This window comes from Balaenoptera acutorostrata, chromosome 17, assembly GCF_949987535.1.
Source record: "Balaenoptera acutorostrata chromosome 17, mBalAcu1.1, whole genome shotgun sequence".
NCBI lineage: Eukaryota > Metazoa > Chordata > Mammalia > Artiodactyla > Balaenopteridae > Balaenoptera > Balaenoptera acutorostrata.
In genome coordinates this window covers 16383810-16406964 of record NC_080080.1, presented here as the reverse complement: position 1 = coordinate 16406964, position 23155 = coordinate 16383810, and the positions used below count along the sequence as shown (strand labels likewise).

Genomic DNA, 23155 nt, shown 5'->3' with positions numbered 1-23155 from the left:
CTGCGACCTCTGCCTGCAGGCTTTCTCTGGCTCCAGGGCTGTGCTTGGTGAGCCCACGGAACCGGCCAGTAGGGCTGGGGAACTAATGCAGCCCCAGAAGCAGCCCTTGACCAACGATCGGTGGGGGTTGGTAGATAGATTCTGCGGTTTTCTCATCCTCTGGGTAGGAAAAATCTGAGATGTATTCTATACCATCTCCTGGAGGTCCCCGGCAGGACCGGAGCCCAGACGTTCCCACAGATGTTCATAAATCCCAGGTGTCCACAATGGTGACCTGCTCCTTAACATACCCTGCCCCGAGCAGCTTCTAACCCTTCCTGTCTCACTCCTCTGCTCCCCTATCAGAGCATCTGAGGATCACCTCCCAGTTAGCTACTTGTACTCGAATCCCAGTCTCAGAGTCTGTTTCTGGAAGAACCCAATCAAAGGCAGTCAGTGTAAGCAGCTTTTGGCAGGAAAGAGCTCTCTGCAGGAGGCCCCTTTGTCTTGTCACTAACCTCAAACCAGGCGCCCCATGCTCTACTCACCTCCGGCCCTAGCACACCTTTCAAATCTTTTGATCACACAACACCTCGTCTAATCTGTTGGTTCTTTCCATAGATCAAATTAGAAATGAAGAATAAGTAATCAGCAGATGACCAGATCTCTTCCCTAGCTTTTCTTTCAGCAATCTCACGAACAAACTGTGTGAACAAGATAGCACCTAAAGAAGAATCGCAAGAAGCCGGCAAGCCTGCACACGAGCCTGCACACAGTGAGGGATGGCGACGACTCTGACCCCCATCTCAGTGATGAACTGAGATTACTTCCCTTTTTCCCTTTACAAACTTCATGGCTGAGCAGAATTTTGGGAGGTGGTTTTTGGGGAACACTGGGTCCACCATTTCCCCACATTGCCAGCATTCTGATTAAAGGCAGCTTTCCTTTTCACCAACTTTTGTCTCTCTCTGGAATATTGATTTTTGAGCGTCAAGCAGTCAGACCTGATTCAGTAACATCAGGACTCTAGGTTTTGCATTCCATTGACATGGAATTGACCATGCCCTGATCTGGAAAGAAAATGTGGCTTCTCCCTTAGCAGTTCATCTACTTCAAACACGCCTGCGGCCACCTGCCCACCAGCACCGAGACAGACTGATCCCATCGGTCCGTGCGCCCGGACACAGCCGAAGATTCTTCTCCAGATAGTATTCCAAGCAGCTGCCGCTTCCAACAGATCAGCGCTGGCCCCAGAAATGGAACCTCTCTGGGGGTTCTGTTCAAGCATGACCACTGCAAACACAATAAGGGAAGAGAGATGGGAGAGAAGGCTTTCCCAGAGAACGGGGAGGGCTGGGAACTTGGGGTGTTACCAAGAGAAAGAAGAAGTGCCTGGTGAACAGTTCTGCCTGGCGGGCATCCAGGTTCCCTCCTCACATGGGGACAGGATGGATGGCAGATCTCAGGGGCCCATCAGGGAAATTGTCTTTGAACCAACTGGCGTCTGAAATGAGGAGCACAGGAGGGGACCTGAGGCACAGCGGTGACGGTGCTGGGAGAGGCTGCTTGCTTTGTAAATGGGGCCTGAGGGTCTCGGGAGAATTGCACAACAAGCTGGAAAGCCAGCTCACCTTGGCTGCTGGGAGGAGAAGAAGTCTCCCAGGGCTGAGTGTGCCCAGGCGTGATAGAGCCAGCCCTCCTGGCCCGCGGGCAGGGCGGGTGTCGCTCAGAGATAAACCAACCCCTGGCAGTGGGTGATGATCCCTGTGAAGCATTGCTCAGGAGAGCAGGATTACCTTGGAGCAGGTAATCCTGGATGCTGGCCGCACACCAGTGCTAGGAGTGGGTGCTTTCCAGAAGTGCTGTGAGCCCCGCTCCTCCTGGGTGGTGTGGCCCGCTTGCCCCTGACATCAGGAAGAGCTCAGGTGCCAGCTGCCCCCCACACGACTCAGGGACAGGGCAGCATGAGCCGGGCAAGGCACGTGGGCAAGCTCCAGAAACGCCTGGAAGATGTCAAGAGCCAGTGGGTCCGGCAAGCCAGGGCTGACTTCAGTGACAATGAGAGTGCCCGGCTGGCCACAGATGCCCTCCTGGACGGGGGTCCTGAGGCCTACTGGCGGGTGCTCAGCCAGGAAGGCGAGGTGGACTTCTTGTCCTCGGTGGAGGCCCAGTACATCCAGGCCCAGGCCAAGGAGCCCCCCTCTGCCCTGGAGCCCCCAGGAGGGGCCGAGGCAGCTTCCAAGGGACTCGACTCCTGCTCCCTGCCATCAAGTACCTACTTCCCTGTGGCCTCAGAGGGCAGCGAGCCGGCCTTGCTGCACGCCTGGGCCTCAGCCGAGAAGCCCTACCTGAAGGAAAAGTCCAGCGTCACCGTGTACTTCCAGACGGACAAGCACAACAACATCAGGGACCTCATCCGCCGCTGCATCACCCGGACCAGCCAGGTAGCGATGGCGGAGTCTGCGTCTCCTTGGCCACGGGGTGGGGGGACTGGTGGAGGAAAGGAAAGAGGTGTGTGTCCTGCTCTAAGGGATGGGGTCCAGGTGATCGGAGCTTAGGATGGAACCAGGGATGTTACTCTCTGCCTTGCCCTAGATCACTGACTTCCTGACCCCATTTGCCACAATCTGGGTCCCGGCCACCAACACCCATCTGACCCTCCTCTTCCATCTTGATCCCGACCACCTAGTCTCCAAGCTGCTGTAGACACTTTTTCTATACTTCAAATTTAACTTGGTCCCTTCGCTGCTTAGAGCCTTCAGTGGCTCCCAGTTGCCCCCAGTGGGACCAGCAGACTCCGTAGCATGGCTCACGACCTCTCCAGCTCCTCTTCCACCTCCTGCCACTCAATCTTGAGTGACCTGCAGATTCTCAAACACATCAGGTTCTGTCTTGAGGCCTCTGCACATGCTGTTCCTTCTGTCTGGAGCCCCCTCACCTTCCCTGCTTTTCCCTTAACACCTACTCCTTCTCAGGACCCAGCACTGAAGTCCCGTTCTCAGGAAGCCTTTCCTGAGTTCCCCAGGCTAGGCGAGGTGCCTCACTTCTGTGTTTCTGAATGAAGGGGCCACTCCACTGGGACACAAACTCATCCCGTTTCCTCTCAGGCTCAGCTTAGACCTGTCTGCCCACAAATTCAGTGCAGCGCTTGAATCCAACCTGCGGTCAGGCAGAGGACAGAGGAGGCAGCAGAGAAGGTTTCTCCCTCCCCAGAGTGTTTACGTTTTAATAAGTGGCTTTAGAAGAAGAAAAATCCTTCAAGGCCAGAGCTTAGCTGGCAGAATTTCAGGCACCGGTCTGGCATTTGGTCGGGAGTTCTCCCAATGCTCCTGGAACTGCGGGCCCATAGGGGCTGCCTGCTCCCCCGAGGAATGGGGGAGGGGCTCCAGATCATTCTACCCAGGTGCACAAAATGACCATTCAGCACAGGGGTATGGGTGCCCCTCCACCCTCCTGAAGCTGCAGGGGCAGGGGTGAGAGTGGACTCCAAGGAAAGGACTTTGTCATCTGTAAAGAGTCTCTCTCATCACTAAAATGATTTATTTTGTTACATTTAAAAGAATTCAAAAAAGAACAAACTGATATTTAAGCTCATTTTCTGCTGAGATCCCACTCTCATGACAGAATCCCCTCCCATGTCTATTAGTGTGTGTAATCTCATGGCTCCAGAAGAAGCCACCAGGAGTGGGGAAGCTGTGCTCAAACGGGGAGGGAGGGAGTGGAGCTCTGGAGAATAAAATAGAAGGTGACAAGGGGTGGAGTAGTGGCTTTTCACGCTGCTGGGCTACTTCAGAGCAGCATTTCATGCTTCCCTGGCGAGGCAGCATCAGGAACTGACAGGTGGGCTCAGGCAGGCAGCCAGGAGCGCCTGCACTGCCTGGGGTGGGCTGCACAACGCAGGGCAAGTCCCTTGACCTCCCCAGGCCCCAGATCCCACACTGGACTAAGGGGCCCCTTCCAGCTCCCAGGGCTTGTTCCTAAGTGTGCTACCTCTGGTCTCTGTGCTGAAGTTCAGTGCTCTCCTGAGGGGTGGGACCAATGGTGTTGGCGAAATTCTCAACCGCAGCTGCAGCTCAAAGGGTGAGTGAGACTCTCTGGAAAGAAGCCAGGTTGGGGCTTGTGAAACATCATCCCCTGGCTGAGTGCTTCCCCTTCCCCCTACCCCACCTAGAGAGGCTTCCCTCTCTTCACCTCTGCGGCCTTGAGGCCTGCTGCTGTCCTTTGCTGTATCAACACAGTATGTTACAAATTTAGGACAACACTTAAAACTCAGAAGATTTCACCTGAAAGTAAGAATTTCCAGCTCCCCTTAGCAAGTCGGAAGACCTGACTCTGTTGGCGCTGAGTTGAGGTCACCTCTTTGGGTGGGTCACCTTTGCAGCAGTCCCCACCACTCCCTGTTGTCCCAGGCCATGATGAACTTCACCCATTTTGTTACCTGTCAGACTCCTGCAGGCAGTTTGCAATACCACTCCCATACACAACACACACACACACACACACACACACACAACACCACACACACACACACACACACAGAGGGCTCAGGAGTGACCGGTGACCTGTTCCCACAGAGACACCAGCTGCGGCTGGATCCCCAGCCACAGGCTGTAGGTGGAAGTAGGCTGTGTTCACACAGAGGGAGGACAGGGGGTTTGTCTTCTCCCTCTCCTGTGGCTTCAGCCCCCTCGAGAAGAGAAGAGAGGGGAACGAACGGAGCCAGCCTGCTGGGTGTTCCCCGGAGCAGCTTCTGTTCCCTAGGGAGCAGGAGTTCTCCCTCTTTCCCTTCACGCTCTCATTCCTCTACTCCACAAAGCTGAATTCACTGGTCAGGCCCTGAACCCAGGATGGCAGAGCAGAACAAGAGGCCTCCCTCCCTCCAGCCACCTGCCCTTAGGGGAGAGGTGGGAAGAGAGGGGACACTGGTGGATGGCAGTGCTGGGCTTGAGCAATGCTTTGTGCCGGGGAGCAGAGGGGAGGGTGACTAAGGCAGGCTTCACAGAAGAGGTGGCCTCTGAGTTGAGTCTCAAAGGCTGAGTAAGAGTTTGCTGGGCAGAGAGGGGACGTAAAGGAATTCCAGGTCTAGGGTGTGTCAAATGCAGACGTCAAGAGGAGTGAGAGGTCTGGATGACCTAGAGGTAGGGAGACGTGGAAAGGGCTGTCAGGAAGGAAGAGGTTTTTACTCACAGTTTCCTAGAAGCAGGAGGCACCACACACCATGCAGGGCCACACCGGGAGCACCAGGTCCATCAGGAGGCAGAAGGAGCCAGGGGAACACACAGGCACAAGCCTTTATTGTGGTTTTGCAGGAAAGGCAAGGCAGGGCCAGGTGAACAGTTTAGGATTGGCTAGTTTGAATAATTCTAGCAGGCTCTGGGCCACATATGGTCCCTGGTTGTCCCATAGCTGGCACTGGGGTGATTTAGGATGAGCAGGGAAATACTGTCTGGATGCTGGAGGGTCAGGTAAAGGAGGCTTGGGACATGGCTCTGGATTGCTTGGTCAGCATATCACAGGCTGCACCTAGTCGAGGTGCTTGTTATCTCTAGTAGTCAGTTGGCGCTGGGATGTCAAAGTGTCATAAAATACAGAAAACAAAAAACATGAATTATCCATCCTCCAAGTGTGGTCCAGGATCCCTGAGAGTTTCAAAACCCTTCCAATGGGTCTGGGAGGTCCTGCCCTTTCTAACCACTTATCTGTGTGAGGCCGGATTATCTTTATATATCTCCTTCCCAACAACACATCACAACAGATTGCTACAGAAGCTGATGTGAGAACCAGCTGTCTCCTGGTAAGCCAGGCACCACAGAAAGTTGCAAAACTGTAAAATAATGCCATTCTGCTCACTCCATTTTGCCGTTGTTTTGGAAAGTATAGTTATTTTTGCTTTAAAATTGTTATTTATGTTAACATGTAATGGGCTTAATATTGTTTTAAGTAAGGAATATTAGTTATTTTAAAATAACTAATAAACATTAAGAATTTTCTCAGTTTGTTTCTAATTTGACAAGTCTCAGTAGTTACAATCCACATAAACCAAAGCTCTTTGGAATCCTCAGTAATTTTTAAGAGTGCAAAGGGGTCCCAAGACCGAAAAGTTGGAGAACTTGAGCAGGCAAGCCCCCTGTCCCTGCTCGATCCCCTCTCCCTCTCCCTTTCACTGCAGAGAGAAAAATCTATTCAGTTCTCTGGGGAGGTGGGGGGAGAGTGGGGGGAGCATGCAGAGGACCAAGGGGGCAGCTGTGAGAAGGTCCCAGAGAAGCTCCCCCCAACCCCTAGGTGTCAAGGACCACCTTTTCAGGCCGAGCCCCTGCCCTGGGAGTGGCTGAACAAGGGACAAGGGTGGAGGGACGGGACACAGCAAGAAATCTGAGCAGGAACTGCACAATCCTGCCCCCACCCCTACTGCGTCCCCAGGGAGCTGATGAGCAGGTCTGCCCCATGCCTGGCAACTGGGATTCCAGGGCCTCAAACACCACCAGGGTCCCCAGGGCGAGGTCTCCGGTTGTTCCCCCGACAAGGGCCGCCGAGGGACGGGCAGACCTGGGACAGACGGGTCCAGCCTGCCAGGCCCGTGGGGTCTCCGGGCAACAGAGTGCCTATACCCAGCCCAGGTCCCGTCTAGGTCCCGCCAGAGTCGGGTGGGACAGCCCCCAAGGGCCAGCAGAGGTGCTCCCTGCCCCCCCCCCGGCATCCTCCTGGGATCTGTGATTGGCCTGTCTCCCTTCCCACGGGAGTTCCCTAGAGTAAGTCCCTCTCCCCCTCTGGGAGCCGGGGCTCAGCGCTGGCATATTGTCACTGCTCCAGATTGGCAGTGAGGGAGGGAAGCACCGGGCACACCCAGAGGCGACACAAGCAGGTGGGAGCGTGTGGTTGCAGGGGCATGGTCCTCTCACTGCGGCCTTTTTAAGGGCTGTTGGCTCCCCCGCACTGTGGTCAGCAGATAGATGATGGGGGGGGTCCACCTGGGCCCCCTTCCCTTCTTCTGTCCACACTCTCTTTGAGTTCTTCTCTGGGGTCCCCCAACCCTCCCAGGGCTTGACTCTCCCTCCTTGGCTCATCCTAACCCACAAGCGGAGGAGGGACAGGCTGTATCTGATATAAACAGAGACCAGAGTCCTTCTCTTAGGCCTGCAGCAGACTGGCTGGGAGCATGGCTCTGGGTTGGGGTCTGGGGCACCTCCTCGCATTCCAGCTTTTGGAAAGTTACTTAACATCTCTGCACTCCTGGCTCTTCACCCGGGAAGCCAGGGTAAGGGTGTTGTGAAGGTTACAGGGGACGAACATACAGCTGAGAGTAGGTGCTCGAGAAAGAGTTGCTGCTGTTATTACTCATCCAGCAAAAGCCAGCTCAAAAAGGGGGCATCAGCACACAGGAGAGAAAGAGGGAAGAGGAGCAATCGAAGCACAGAGTGGGCCACAGGGTGCTAAGTGCCCCCAACACCTGGCCCCAGCATGCTTGGTGGTCCCACCAGGACCCAAATCCTCTTTCCCCTCCTGCCCCCTGCCCTTCCCAAAGCAGCAGGATTTCCAGCCCATGAAGAACTCACGTCTGCCGGGCAGGTAGTGAGGGATTCTCAGCCAGGATTTGAGGTCTCCGCAGGATGACCCCTGTCTGTGGGTATCACCCTAGCAGACCAGCAGCCCCCTGGCTGGGCCCCGCCATCTCACTGAAACTCCAGATTCCCAGAGCCCACCGGCCAGGCAGCGCTCCCAGGCCAACTTCCTTCCTTAGCACGGGAAGTATCTCCTTCCCGTTCTCAGCCAACCCCACACCTCTGGGCTGGGCCGTCTGATTGGCCCTAACAAGAACCTTACTCTGTTTCTTTTTTATGCCCATAGTGGTGTGGGCACTAATTTTAACCCTCTCCCATAACCTGAATTAAAACAACATGGTGTTGTTATTCTCTCATGGTGTTATTCTAACATTATCCACACTTGCTCAAGAATAATGCATATAAAAATCACAATCATATTTTAACTACGCACTTTACTTTTGCATATGCTTCCGTTTATATTACCTGTGCTTACGGTTAGACCCAACTTACATGACAGTTAATGCTCTTCTATCGTGCAATGTTTTATAGGTAAAGAAACTGAGGCCCAGAGATGGTAAGTGAGTTGTCCGAAGGCACTCAGCTAGCCTCCACTAGCACCACAGCTGGAGCTAAAGTTCCCTATCTCCCAGTAGATCGTTTTTCCCCTGGATTATGTGCTACTGCTCTGTATTAGTTTCCTAGGGCTGCCGTAACAAATTATCACACATTTCGTGGCTCAAAACAAGAGATAAGGGCTTCCCTCATGGCACAGTGGTTAAGAATCCGCCTGCCAATGCAGGGGATACGGGTTCAAGCCCTGGTCCGGGAAGATCCCACATGTCGCGGAGCAACGAAGCCCGTGCGCCACAACTACTGAGCCTGTGCTCTAGAGCCCGCGAGCCACAACTACTGAGCCCATGTGCCACCACTACCGAAGCCTACGTGCCTAGAGCCCGTGCTCCGCAACAAGAGAATCCACCGCAATAAGCATGCACACCGCAATGAAGAGTAGCCCCCGCTCACCACAACTAGAGAAAGCCCGCACACAGCAACGAAGACCCAACCAATGCAGCCAAAAATAAAATAAAATAAATTTATCAAAAAAACCCCCCAAAAAACCTTAAAAAGAACCCAAAACACAGATAAGTATTCTTTCACAGTTCTGGAGGCCAGAAGTCCAAAATCAAGGTGTCAGCTGGGCCATACTCCCTCGAAAAACTCTAGGGGAGGATCCTTCCCTCCTCTCCCAGCTGCTGGTGGCTCAGGCAATTCTTGGCTTGTGGTTACAGAAGTCCAGTCTCTGCCTCTGTCCTTACATGGCCTTATCCTCTTCTCCCTGTCTCTCCTCTGAGTGTCTGTTATAAGAACACTTGTCATTAGATCTAGGGTTCACCAGAAAGCCCAGGATGATCTCATCCTGAGAATCTTAATTACATCTGCAAAGACCTTTTTTCCAAATGAGGTCACATCCACGGTTCTGGTGGTTAGGATGCGGACACATCTTTTGGGACCTGATTGATCAACACACTACACCCTGTGAGGTAGGACGCCCACGTAGGGGATGGAAGAAGTTATTGGCCTTGAATCGATCCAGCTGGGAGGCAATCCCAAAAGGAGGCAAACAAGATAAACCTAGATATCATGAGCCTGTCCTTCCAAGCATCGCTTAAATCAGGACGCTGGGTTTTTTGCAAACCTCTCCCCTTCTCTGTCAATCGGTCACCTGCTTACCAGCCCTGTCTCTGACAACAAAGACTCACTGGAACACAACTGGGAGGATTTACTGACCTCCTGGGGAGAGAGAAGTGTCTCTTTTGCCAATACGTTGGATGAGGAGGCATTTATCTTTCAGGAGAGAGGACCTTATTGGTGCCATAAGCTTAAATGTGCACATACACTTAATTGTGTGTTAACGGGGCCATGGTTCCAAAGGATCACGGGCCTCACTATTAGAACATCTCTGGTGACCTCTAGCCCAGGGTGAGCAATTTCTTCGCAGTTCCCTCCCCCGTCCAGACACCCACATCAACTGAGCAGAAAGTCAGCGCCGAGTGGGTACCAGCCATCTCCTTCACCTGTCTCCATGACACTCTTCTTGCCCTTGCTACTTCCCAGATGTTGATGGTCAAAAAAATTTATTGTAATTAGTAGAAAAGTGGTTGAACGTTATTATTACAGGTAATGTTGAAGAAAAGATCGCCATAGTCCCCCATCCAAATATGACTGTTAGTTTTGGCTTTGCACTCATCTATCTGTACACCACCTTCCCTTGCTGGCAATCATAATGGACATGCTATCATTTTGTGCCTAATAATCCACTTCTCAACACACCACAATTTAGGTACTAGGAAGGACTTTTGATTGAGTGACAAAAAGTTCTAGTTCTGTTCCATTCCACTGTGTGGGAGCCTTTCCCACAGCACCAAGCAATTCTTGGACATCAGCTGGGTGTCCTACAACTCAATTCACGCCAATCGTAAGCCGAGATTGTCACCTGTGCTTCTGACCAACTAGCTACGGATTCGAGATTCCAACAACCCCCTCCTTGGGTTTGATCAATTTGCTAGAGTGGCTGAGAGCAGTCAGAGAAACGTTTTCCTTAATAGAGTACCGGTTTATTATAAAAGGATATAACTCAGCAACAGCCGGATGGAAGAGATGCATAGTGCATTTCTCTGAGTGCACCAGTCTCCCTAAACCCTCACGTGTCCAACAACGAGATGCTTTCTGAACCCTCTCCTTTTGGGTGTTTATGGAGCTTCATTACATTGGCGTGATTGATCAAATCATTGGCCATTGGTGACTGATTAACCTCCAGCTCCTCCCTTCTCCACCAGAAGCTGTGGGGTTAGACTAAGAGTTCCAACCCTCTGATCACAAGGTCGGTTCTCCTGGCAAAGAGCTCCTGCATCCTTAAGTGCCAATGCCCTTAGGCCTGAAAGTCGCCTCATTAACATAACAAAAGACCCCTTTATTGCTCTCAGCTCTCATCACCTTGGAAATTCCAAGGGTATTAGGAGCTCTGTGTCAGAAACTGATATGAAGACCAAATATACATTTCTTATTATAAGTCACAACATCACAGAAAGTAACCCCAAAAAGCTTAAGAAGAGGACCATGCATTGACATCCTCAGTGGACAAGTCAAGCATAGGATTGGCTTCGGGGGTAACTGAAACCAGATGTTGAAAGGACGCTGCTGGGCATCTGTCTCCACCTCTTAGCCCTGGTTTCTCCAGATCCGGCTTTGCTTTCAGGCAGGCTGTCCCCACATGGGGCAAGATGGCTGCCAGCAGCTGTAGTTTATAATCCACTAGCTAAGCAATCCCAGTAGAAGGAATGCCTCCTTTCCCCAGGAGTCCCAGCAATAGTCCTGGGCTGACTCCCATGAGGAAAACATGTCATGTGACCACCTTTGGGCCAATCCCTGTGGCCAGTGGCCTGGCTTCAGTGTGCCTCCCCCGCACCCAATCCAGAGCACGGCAGTAACTCCACCCAAAGCACATGGATGGTGGAGCAGAGGTAATTCCTTAAAGTGAGCTTGGGGGAGTTCCCTGGCGGTCCAGTGGTTAGGACTGGGCGCTTCCACTGCAGGGGGCCCGGGGTCCATCCCTGGCTGGGGAACTATGATCCCACAAGTCGCACGGTGTGGCCAAAAATAAAATAAAGTGAGCCTGGGGTGCTGTTGGCAGGAGGAGGAGGAACGGGTGCCTGGCAGGCAGGAACACATACGTCCCTCCCCGTTGTTGGATATCTAGGGCCCCCCACCCCCCAAGTTTCTGCTGTGATGGAGGATGCAGTACCTGCTGGCTGAGCCGGACTCCCTTCTCCATCCCGCTGGGGTAGCTCAGTCTAGTCTAGTTTATATCCCCTGGGGTCTCCACAGGGATTTTGTTTGAGGCGAGGATTCCACAGCTTAAAAACATTTGAAAGCCAGTGGCCCTAGAGTGCCTTAAAGCTCCAAATGGCTGAGAGCCTGTGACTTTAAATCTGTCCCTCTCCTGTGACCCTGCCAGGCCACCTTCCCTTGGCCTCATCTCCCCCCTCTGCCTCCTCTTTTTGCTTATCTCCCCTTTCTCCTCCGCACTCTCCACTCCAGCAGTGGGTGGAGAGGCCAGAGGATCTGGGTTGGGGCTGGAGAGGTGGCCTCAGGACAGAGGCAGGGCCGCACTGCAGCTCTGCGCCCCTCCTTGAGTCCTGCCCTGTCAGACCCTCCCCCCTCCAGCGCAGCAGCAAAGGGAACAGCTCTCCCAGGCCGGCTGGGACTGAGGGAGTTTGGCTGAAAGAAGTCAGCACCTGGCCCTGACTCTCTGGTGTCCGACCCCTCTGCCCTGGCCCAGGTCCTGGCCATCCTGATGGATGTGTTCACAGACGTGGAGATCTTCTGTGACATCCTAGAGGCAGCCAACAAGCGTGGGGTGTTCGTCTGTGTGCTCCTGGACCAGGGAGGCGTGAAGCTCTTCCAGGAGATGTGTGACAAAGCCCAGGTCTCTGACAGTCACCTCAAGGTAGGGTCCCGTAACAGTGTAAAAGGTATTTTGTGTTAGGATAGACTAGGCTACGCTGTGGTAACGCATGCCCCCATCTCAATGGCTTAACATAATACACGTTTCTTTCTTGCTCAAAGTCCACTTCAGACGGCCCTCCCTCATCTTGTAGCTGCACCATAAGGAATGCACGGCCCCCGAGACATAGTGACAGGGAGGGAGAGGGAGGGAGGATTCCGAGGGATGTCTTTAGGACTTGGCCTGGAAGAGATTTCCATCATTCCCACTCATAGCCCTTTGAGCTCACACAGATCCACCGGGGGCTGGGAAGGATAAAGGGGCCCGACCTCTGCCTTTTCTCCCCTCAGCTGAGGAGACCCAGTGGCTGCACTTCCAGGGCAGGGAGACATCCAGGACCTGTGTGATGCATCTTTAGGACTCCATGGCTCCAACAGGATGCTGATTCTCTTGGACTTAACCAAACTCCTCACTTCCTTCTTCCGGCAAGGAGAAGGGAAACCCAGAGATGAGGGTTCATTTAGTCACGGCAAATTTGGGGCAGCTAATTCAAGCTCTAACGTGAAACCGCCCACAGCTTTCACAAACAGACCCAGCTGAACAGCTGACAGGTGGTTTCCTTGGTGACTGCCCCCCAGCTCAGGCAGGTCAGCCTCAGGAGACCCCAGCCTCCTCGCCTTCCTCCTTCCCTTCCCCTCCACACTGACCGGGATGCAGCTGAGTCCAGGCACCTCCGGTCGCCACAGGCCTCAGGTCCCCCGACTGCTGGGTCTGCTTGACGTAATGTGGATCACACAGCCTCAGCATGAGGCCATCGAAACAGGTCCAGAGAGTCAGTGCAGGCCTTGTCCTCGTGGCCCACATCTGCTGCACCAAGGGACAGGACGTGGCCCTGTTCCCACCACCCCCGGAGCTTGTGGAGAGGCTGGAAGGAGTGGTTGGAGGCGCTGGGCATCCCCTTCCCAGAGCCCGCCCAGCTACCAGCGGGCATTCTCGGCACCAGGAGCGTCCTGCCGACCTCTGACATCCCCCTGCCTCACCTGCCCTTTCATTTCTTCAGCTTCCAGGGGTGCTGGCTTGAGGGCTAGAGCAGCAGGTGCTACTGGGGAGGAAAGGGACCACAATTTGGGTTGTGGCCACACCTTTTCTTAGAGCAATCTAGGGTCCATTGAGGTCTCCACAAAGCCCCCCCAACCGATTGCACTGGGCCTTTCCTCTGACCAGCCTGGAGTCAGGGACTCATGTCACTAAAGCCACTTACAGGGCGAGGCTGGGCTTGCCAGACCTCTGTGGGCCATGGGAGCATGGACGGAGGGCTCTGTGGACACCAGGCCCTCATCTTCCTTCTATTTTCTGCTTTGTTTGAATTCTACCATCTCCCCTTTCTTTTCTTTTCTTCTTCTTCTTTTGTTTTTCTCCCATTACTCAAATAATGTCAGGACATTGAAGAAAATTTAGAAAATTCAGCCAAGGAAAACATAACAATGGCCCACAATCTCACCAACTAGCAATAACCCGTTTACTCTTGGTGAGCATCCCTCCAGATGTTTTCTTAGGCAAGTGCGTATCTCTGGATATGCAATTAGCGAGGACACCTTGACTTCCCTTGCAACAGAATGTTTCTGTCCGGAGCGTGGAAGGAGAGGTGTACTGCGCCAAATCAGGCAGGAAGTTCGCCGGCCAAATCCAGGACAAGTTCATCATCTCGGACTGGAGATACGTCCTGTGCGGATCGTACAGGTGAGCACTGCGCTTCATCTTCTGTCGGGGCTTGGCGGAGGCCAAGGCCCACATGCCCACCAGCAGCCCCTGGGGCAGCTGGGGACTCATCATATACACGAGGCTGGAGGCAGGACCAGCCTGGGCGAAAGGGGAAAATCTGGGCCCTTCCTGGGGGCACTTCGGGGTAGGGAGACACTTCCAAGTGCCTTGGTTTCCCTTTGCATGGCAATAGGACATAAAATCCTGTTTCCCTCCTCAGATCTCTCAGGTGTGATTCTAAAGCCATACGATTTGTTTGGTTGTGTATGGGGGCCCCATTTTATTTTTAAAATGTTTGGTTATTTTAATATAGCGAATGTATTGAGATGTAATTCACATGTCAGATACTTCACCCATTTAAAGTGTACAATTCTTTTTAGCATCACTTTTCTCATCCGTAAAATGGGGATAACAATACTTCCCCTTGCTGACTATTGTTAAGACTCAACGAGATAAAATTTGCAAAGCATGGCGTAGCTCCCAGCACACAGTAGGTGCTCAATAAGTGGTTGCTATCAGCCAGCCAAAGCCCCAAGGGAAGGGACATGGAATAGGCAAGACTTGAAAGGGTGTGGGCTGAGAAAATGTTGGTCGTGAAGGGCTGCCCAGCAAAGCAGGCCTGGGTGACACCACATTGGCTGGGGGAGAGGGTGTGTGGGCCCTGAGAAGACTGGAGAGCACCAAGACAGCCCTCCTCTCACTTCAGAATTGCCAGGGCCTGCTGAGCTGTCACCATGTCCTAGATAAGATTACAAGCGTCACCCTCTGTGGCCCCTGACCACCAGCTTCCTGGCCCCTCCTCCACTTCCCTGTCAGAAGTGTCTCCAAATTTAATGGGACCTCAGGCTGGTGCTAGGGACCGGAAGTGGCAGCAGCCCAGCCTAGAAGCCAGATGAGCTAAGTTCAGTTCCCAGCTCTGCAGCTTCCTGGCTGGGTGACCTCGGGCAAGTCACTGCACCTCTCTGTTCCTTCATTCACTCACCAGCTATGTAGAGACCTAGCAGATACAGACCAGGCCTGCTGCAGGCGTGGAACAGGATGGGGCTCCCTCCTGCAGCTCCGCTCAAACTAGGCGGGTAACCGATAACAAACCCAGGGGAGGGAAGGGGGCCTGGGACGGCGCCAGGGTGCCCCTCTCTGGCTCCGCATCTGCACCTCTTCCTGAGCCTGTTCTCCTCAGCTGTGCGAAGGGCCTGTGGCGTCCACCTCACAGGTTGCAGTAAAGGAAGCTGGGAGGCACGGTCCCTCTGCGAGGGAAAGAGCTGAGGTTTTACAACTAGTGTGCAGGGAAGGGGCTCAGGGACGAGGCAGGCCGGAGGGGACACCTCCAGCGTCCGGGGGTCACTGAGCCCACGTCTGTTTCCACCCACAGCCTCTCTCCTCATCCTCTGCTCCATCCGGGGGCACCTGTGGAAAACGGAGTCCCCCTGCTTCTGATTCTCAGGCCCTGTCTCCAGCCCTCGGTTGTTTGTAAGAGGCTGAGGTGGGGCTGAGCTCCCCTCCCCAAGTGGCCAAAGCCACCTTATCAGCCTTTGGTTCTTTCCCTCGAGAGGGACAAAGGCCTCTGGGCAGCAAGCAAATAAAGCTCAGGGCGGGAGCTCAGCCTAAAACCCTACATCACGCCTCCGACCTTGACCTCTGACCTTGACCAAGCACCACTAGACCGAGTTCACCACCTGGAGGCGAAGGGTGAGGTCTGTGCCTGGGCAGTTGCCCCAGACCCCAGGAGCCAAGCCTGGAGGGAGGGGGTCCACCAAAGCAGAGGAATTCTCGCACTCTTTTTTATTAGGTGAAATTCACGTAACATATATTAACCATTTAAAATGTACAATTCAGAGGCATGTAGTACATTTACAGTGTGTGCAACCATCACCACTATCTAGTTCCAAAACACTTTCATTGCCCCCCAAAGAAACCCCGCACCCATTGGACGGGGAGGAAAAACTTTTTTTTCGGCTACACAGCTTGTGGGACCTTCATTCCCTGACCAGGGATCGAAACTGTGCTCCCTGCAGTGGAAGCGCAGTGGTCCCGTGCCACCACTGCACCACCAGGGAAGTCCCAGGAAACACTTTTTCCTAATACCCTTCTCGGTTCTCTGGCTGGGGCCCTGTAAAATGGACTGGTGAGAGACAGATTAACAGGAGAAAAGCAAACAAATCTATTTAATACAAGTTTTACGTGACACAGGAGCCTTTAAAAGGAAATGAAGACCCAAAGAAATGGTTAAACCTGAGTGTTTTTATATGAGGTTGGATGAAGAATGGACAGTCATGGAAAAACGTGATAGGACGAAAGGGAAGAGCTAAGGGTAGTTACTGGGGGAAACAGAGCAAGGCCGGTCCATTCGGATCCCTCTGAGTCCCCCTGCCCTTGGAGATAAGGATGCTCCTTTCCTCTGGGTACAGGGAGGGCATCTCTCACATGAGGGCCTTGTGACTGGCTTCAGGGAGAAGGGGGAGGTCAGAGAGTCCTTCCTGAACCTGCTTCTCAAATTCCTTCAGCTCAAAATAACATCTTCTGTCAGAGCGGCATACATAGACGGGGGGATGGCATATCCACAGCCCCTCCACCACTAAGCGGTCACTTCCCCTTCCCCATCTTTGAGCAACCAGTTGTGCGACTGGCAAGTGGCTTACTTAGCCATTAAAAAGATTTCCATACATTTGAAAAGGACAGAGAAAGAAATTCTGAAAGAAGATGAAGAGGGGGAAGCCTCTTCTCTTATTTTCAATAAGGAGAATTAAGTCTCTCAGTTTTCATTTGTATTTGCCCTTTGAGCTCATCATGCAGGGGTGGCCTTGCCCCTGGAAGGGGCAGAAGGAAGCATAACCACCTTGCTGAGCTTTGTGCCAGGCCCTGGGCCAGGTGCGATCAGACCTTTAGTAAGGATTTAATCTTTGTGACTTTTTTTTTTTTTTTTTTTTTGCCTTGCCGCACGGCATGCGGGATCTTAGCTCCCCAACCAGGATCAAACCCATGCCCCCTGCAGTGGAAGTGCAGAGTCCGAAACGCTGGACCACCAGGGAAGTCCCTTAATCCTCGTGACATTCTGAGGGAGGCATTATTCTTCTAACTGACAGATGGGAACTGAGGCACAGAGAGGGTAGGTGATTGGGTCAGGGTCACCAGCTTCCTTGACTAGGATCTCCAGCTCTCTAGCGCCCGCTGAGGCCAGGCTGGGCTTGATATGGGAGGTACCAGGAGGAGGGTGGCCGTGGGCTTGAAGACATACTGGGCCATTCCTGCAAACTGTGGAGAATCCAGCTTCTGGAGGGAGGGCAGGACAACTATAATGTTTTTGCTCTCAACATTCAAAGGTGATCTGTTTGCCAGCCTTTCAGAGGATCCTTTTCCCTGGGACCCTTAGAGCTGTTTCCAATAAAAACAAAAAATCAATCAGAAAAGCCTTCACCCCATCCTTTCAGTCCACCTGTCTCTGGGCTTCAGATATTTGGGCCCTTCCCTCTGGTTGCACACAGTTCTCCCAAACTGAAGGGCTCTGTCCGCTTCTCTGGCTGAGCCGCGGGGGTGGGAGTGGGGAGGGTGTGCATTTCAACATTTCAGCTCTTGTTGAGGGTCTTACCCAGCACAGGAGCTGTGCCACATGCTGGGGACACAGAACTCCTCTCTCTCGTCAAGAAATGTAGATGAATGACCACAGGGTGTGGTAGGGTGTGTGCTCTAAGATCAGCATGAGCTAAGAAAGTGCTCTGGGGTCAGCCAGGAGGGAACTCCCACTTCTGCTGGCAGGTCCAGGAGGTTGGATTGAGGCTTGGAGGATGAAGAAGATTGGGGCAGGGGCGGGGTGCGAAATCAGGCAGCTGGAACAGCATGAGTAACAGCATGGTATCAGCATGGCCTTCCAACCAGCTCCTGAGTCCACTCCTGCCCTGACCCCTGCTGCCACCCTGGGCTTTACCAGGAACAGAAAGATTTTTAAACACAAACAAGATCAAATCACTTCCATCCTTAAAATCCTTCAATGCATGTCATTGCTCCTAGGGAAAAAAAAAAAAAAAAATCCACCTTCTTACCACGGCCTCTGTCTTAGCAGGATTCTTCCTCCCCTCCTCTGTGCTGCAGCCGCACTGGCGTCCTCCCAGGTCTTTCATGCCTCAGGGTCTTTACACTCGCTGCTGTTTATTCCCTTTGCTGGACAGCTCAATCCTGTTGTCCTTATCCTGCTAACTCATCTTGCCGAAGGCAGCTTCCAGATCATTCCCTAGAGACCTTTTCTGTGAACTTGTTTAGCCAAGATTTAAGAAAGATGATGTCGGGGCCTGAGCTGGGTCTCTTTTCTTTTCTATTGCTTCCTGGCAGGAAGTACAGTTAATATAGTGCCGGTATGTTTATACATGACCATAAATATTTGTTGAATGAATGGATGTTCATGTTAGGTCCTGGCCATCCAGTACGGCTAGAGGAATACAATTTTTGAAACTGTGCATCACTGTCTATGAAATTGATTTAGTGGATGATCCCCAGAATTCTTCAAAAATGAAATAGGATAGAACAAAAATAATCAGAGCACACTGAGGTAAAGGACGTTCTGGAGATTGTTGTGAGGTTATGTATGTATCTGTGTATGTGAGTAGGTTACAGTGTATCAATAAAATGTATTTCTCCAAGAATAGCCAAGATGAGTCTGAAGAAGAACAGGCAGGGCGGACTTGTCCTTCCAGATGGAGCTGTAGTAACCAAGACAATGTGGCATTGGGTGAAGGACACACACAAAGTGACAAATGGAACAGAAGAGAAAGCCCAGACACAGACTCCCACATGACAGGGCATGTCAGAGCAGTGGGGAAAGGTGAAACCGGAAAAAAAAATTCTCCATGTGAAAAGTTGGATTCTACTTCACACATACACATGCACACATGCATGCACACACACAAAATCACCTCCTAATAGATTAAAAGAACTTAAATGTCAAAAACAAATTTTAAGACTCTTAGTAGAAAATATAGACAAATGTCTTTTTAGACCTTAGGATGAGGATTAGGTGTCTTAACATAGACACCCCTCTGTGTTAAACAGAACACAAAAAAGCATTAACTATAAATGATTGCTAAATCTGACTGTATTACACTTAAGAACTCTGCTTCCCTCAAAGACAGCTCAAAGAATGTGAAAAGTCAGATTACAAACTGGGAGCAGGTTTTCATGATGCCCTGACAAGATTAGTGTCAAGAATCACAATGAACTCCCACAAACCACAAAAGAAACAGCACAGTGGAAGTGTGGGCGAGGGGGGAGAGGTGAGAGCAGGCGTTTCACCGGGGAGGAAACACACGAAAAGATGTTCAGCATCCTCAGTGATCAGGAAAATGCAAATCTAGGCTAGAATGAGTTACCATTTTATACCTATTCAGCAAAAAAAAAAAATTGGGTTGGCCAAAAAGTTCATTTAGGTTTTTCCATAGCATCTTACAGAAAAACCTGAACAAACTTTTTGGCCAGCCAGTAAGAAGCCTGACAATACAAATAGTGCATTTACAAATTTCTACACTGCTGATGGGATTGCAAATCGGTACAGTGACTTTGGAAAGAGTTTGGCATTTTCTCTAAAGCTGAACATTCACCTAGCTTTATACAGCAATTCCACTCCTAGGTGTATTTCCAAGAGAAACGGGTCCACAGGACAGTAGAAGACAGGTATAAGAGTGTTCACTGCAGCACTGGTCACAACAGAAAAACCATGGAAACAACCCAAATGCCTATCAATGAGAGAATGCATGAATACACCATGATATAGCCCCCAGTGGAATATCATACAACAGTCAAAGACAAGTGAAGTACAGCAACAAGAGATAACATGGATCAACTGCAATATTTAAGTGAAAAAAAATCCCCAAAGATTAATCCCCAAAGATATATGTTAAAAACAACTAAAATAGAAATATTTACAGTTGTTCCTCCGCATCTGTGGGGGATTGGTTCTAGCATCCCCACAGATACCAAAATCTGAGGATGCTCAAGTGCCTTATACAAAATGGTGTAGTATTTGCATATACCTTACCCATATCCTCCTGAATACTTTAAATCATCTCTAGATTACTTATAATACCTAATACAATGTAAATACTATGTAAATAGTTGCCAATGGGGCAAATTCAAGTCTTGCCTTTTGAAACTTTCTGGAAAAATTTTTTCTGAATATTTTCCATCTGTGGTTGAATCGTCGGATGCAGAACTCGAGTATACGGAGGGCTGACGGTACTTTCAAGAATATAGAAAACTTTTTTTTACTATAGAAAAAGGAAAGTATGGGAACCATGACACAGGATTCTGGGTGATGATTTCCTCTATTTTGGGGAAACTGAATGGGTTCCTAGGAGGGACCGTGTGCTTAGATGCTGGTTATTGTCAAAATGCTAGCTTTTTATTTTAGGTGATGGGTTCATAGGTGCTTATTAGATTATTTAAAATAACTAAGTAAAGGGATTTCCCTGGTGGTCCAGTGGTTAGGACTCTGCACTTTCACTGCCAAGAGCCCGGGTTCAATCCCTGGTCAGGGAACTAAGATCCCACAAGCCGCTTGGCGTGGCCAAAAAATAAAATAAAGCTGCATAAATGTAAATGGGTCATTAACAGATCAATGATGAGAGTGGGTCTTGAGCCAAAAATTATGATTAAATCAATTCTCTGTACTTAAGGGCCAAAAAAGCAATAAAAATAAAATGTAATTCTTACCATGGGTGGTGATAAAAGAAAGTGTAAAAGCTAGAGCACAGGATGAATGGACATGTGGGGTGTAAAGGAGGGACACCCCTGAGCAGTGAGCAGGGTGAAGGGGGTGGCACTCAGGTGGTGCAGGGATACACAAGGGACACAGGGGCACAGAGGGTGCATGGAGGCCTGAAAAGCTGCCCGGGCACCTTTGGACCTGCCTTTTTTTTTTTTTTGGTGGGGGGGGGGGATGTGGCGGGAAGGATCTTAGTTCCCTGACCAAGGATCGAACCCGTGACCCCTGGAGTGGAAGTGCGGAGCGTCTCAACCACTGGACCGCCAGAGAAGTCCCCTAGACCTGCTTTGTTAAGAAAGCATGCAGTTGCTTGTTCTAATCTAGCCTGATTCCAAAGAACACAGGGCGACTGATTTCTTCGTGTAGCCAAGAGTCCGGCTGTCCCAGAGTTTGCTGCCTTCCCCGTCACCTGGTTGGCCAGAGGCACGGCATGAGCTGCTCACCTCTCTGGGGTGCGTGGGTGGCTCCTGGGCAGGAGGTGAGGTTTAAACAAAGCCTCGCTGTTCTTCCCAGGATCTCTCCAGCCTTGCGTGGGCCCTGCCCTGCCTCACAGGGCAGGGGACTCCAGAAGCTGGGCCCGCCTTCTGGTGGCAAGACATGCTGGCTGGGGGCTGGAGGCTGAGACTCTTGGTTGGGTCCTTTCTGTCCCCCACAGTGACCCTGTCCCCCTCTGACCATGCTGTCCCCATTGCTCCCCACGCCTAGGTCCACAGGATTAGAGACCCAGGAATCTCTAAAATGATGTTCCTGGTGGGTCTTCTGTGCTGCCACCAGGCTTTTTTGCGGGGAGTGGGGTGATGAGGGGAGTTTTCCATCAGAGATAGAAAGGAATCTGTTTAAATTAGGGAATCATAAAAGGTAACACACAAATGCCTTGAACATTTTGTTTCCATTTAAAACGTGTAAATAGAGGGAAGGCCAAGGCCTCTGCTTAAAGGCGGCCGGCCTCCCGTGGGTGTCTGGGCAAGCCCACTGATGTGGCATCTTTCCTCCTGTGGGCTCACGCTGTGTTCTCCTTTCCATCCCAAAGAGCACAGGATTCGCCCTCCCACTCGCACCCCTCCCGGCCCATTTGCCTGAAAACTGGGCTACACCCTTTAGCTTTTCATGGAAATACAGCCCTTCCTTCCAAGAAGCAGCCCCAGACTGCTAAGCTATTTGGTTAGAAGAGGCAGGTGTCACACCTGTCACAGGTGGAGCCGCTAAGGCCCCAGCAGCTGGGTGACTCACGTCAGCACAGAACTGGGGACACTGGCACTCGGCCCCTTAGTGCCTCCACGGGGATCTTCTAAGGGCCATAATCCGAGCACCGGGAGGGAACACTGACCGGAGGCCCGGATTCACTCTGCATCTTAACTACTCCCCTGCAAACCTTTGCTGGTCTCTAAGCTTCAGTTCTCCCATCTGTGGGAGGGGATAACCGGCGTTCTGGCCCGGGTGGAAGGAGCCGGCGCGGAGGAGCGGTGGGCACGCGTTCGTGACCCTGCGGGAGCAGGGTGCCCGAGGCCCCCCCATCCCCGCCGCTCACTCTCTCCTCTCGCCTCCAGCTTCACCTGGCTCTGTGGACACGTGCACAGGAACATCCTCTCCAAGTTCACGGGCCAGGCGGTGGGGCTGTTTGACGAGGAGTTCCGCCACCTCTACGCCTCCTCCAAGCCCGTGATGGGCCTCAGGTCGCCCGGGCTGGCCGCACCCCTCCAGCCCAGAGCGGCCCCCAGCCCCCGACCCGGCCGCCTCAGTGGCAGCAGCCACTCCACCAGCGACCGCGCGTCCTCCAACCCCTTCAGCAGCCTGTCGACAGGCAGCAACCCCCAGAACCGGAGTCTGTCCACGTCCTCGGGGCCCGGCAGCCCCCTGGCCCCAAACCCACCTCTGGCCCCCAGGTTCCAGCCCTATCACGGCCCCTGGGGGGCCCTGACCTCACAGGCCCACTTCTCCCCGAGGCCCCATGATGGCCTGTCTGCTCCCTACAGCAACCTCAACGGCTACAGGCCTCTGCGGCTGCAGGTCGAGCAGCTTGGCCTGGTGCCCAGGGTGGCCCACATCCGGAGGCCCTTTCCACAGGCCTTCCTGAATTTCTGAAGGGTCCCTTCCTCCAGCTCGCCTCCCCAGGGCCAAAGCTGGGCATTCCTGAATTTTCTGGCTCAAGGACCCCACTTTAACCAGTGGCCCTTCGAACTAAAGGCACTTGGACGAAACCGTTGCCTGTGTTTGAATGTTCCCAGGCCTCAGACCGTTCGCTTGCTGACCCCCACACTTCCCTTGGTTCCCCTCTCTAGTACGGCCTATGCAGCACATTCCAGAAGTTTCCAGGGAGGTGGGGGGCAGGGAGCTAGAGAACAAAATCATGAAAATAGAGCCCCTTTCTCCAAAGAGCAGCCAGTGCTTTCATATTAACATTTTCCGAATCTCTGTAATGTGAGAAGTGGCTGATGCAGCCCAAGTTTTACATATGGGTAAGCTGAGGCACTGCGAGGCAGGGGGTGGGTGTGACCAAGGTACTGCTGTGTGTCCCAGTGCCCAGGGATGGTCCGCTCCCCAGAGATTCTGGACAGACAGATTCAGGAGAAAGTATGGGGACATTCTAGATGTTTCTGGGAGGGGAGGGAAACTCCTCCTCCC

The 23155-nt window shown here is 52.2% G+C and overlaps 1 protein-coding gene across 1 annotated transcript; it reads left to right on the top strand.

Moving 5' to 3' along the window:
- Positions 1-1943: 1943 nt before the first annotated feature.
- On the top strand, positions 1944-22615 carry FAM83A (family with sequence similarity 83 member A). The gene is made up of 4 exons (XM_057532230.1): positions 1944-2423; positions 11860-12027; positions 13640-13764; positions 22081-22615. Exons 1-4 carry the CDS (start codon positions 1944-1946, stop codon positions 22613-22615), a joined length of 1308 nt encoding a protein of 435 aa, XP_057388213.1.
- The last annotated feature ends 540 nt before the right edge of the window (positions 22616-23155 follow it).

Excerpts from the sequence above, each read along its gene's own strand:
- FAM83A (XM_057532230.1), top strand. The coding sequence starts at position 1,944 with ATGAGCCGGGCAAGGCACGTGGGCAAGCTCCAGAAACGCCTGGAAGAT. Across the intron at positions 2,424-11,859 it reads GCATCACCCGGACCAGCCAG|GTCCTGGCCATCCTGATGGA; the intron begins GTAGCGATGGCG and ends GCCCTGGCCCAG. Across the intron at positions 13,765-22,080 it reads GTCCTGTGCGGATCGTACAG|CTTCACCTGGCTCTGTGGAC; the intron begins GTGAGCACTGCG and ends TCTCGCCTCCAG.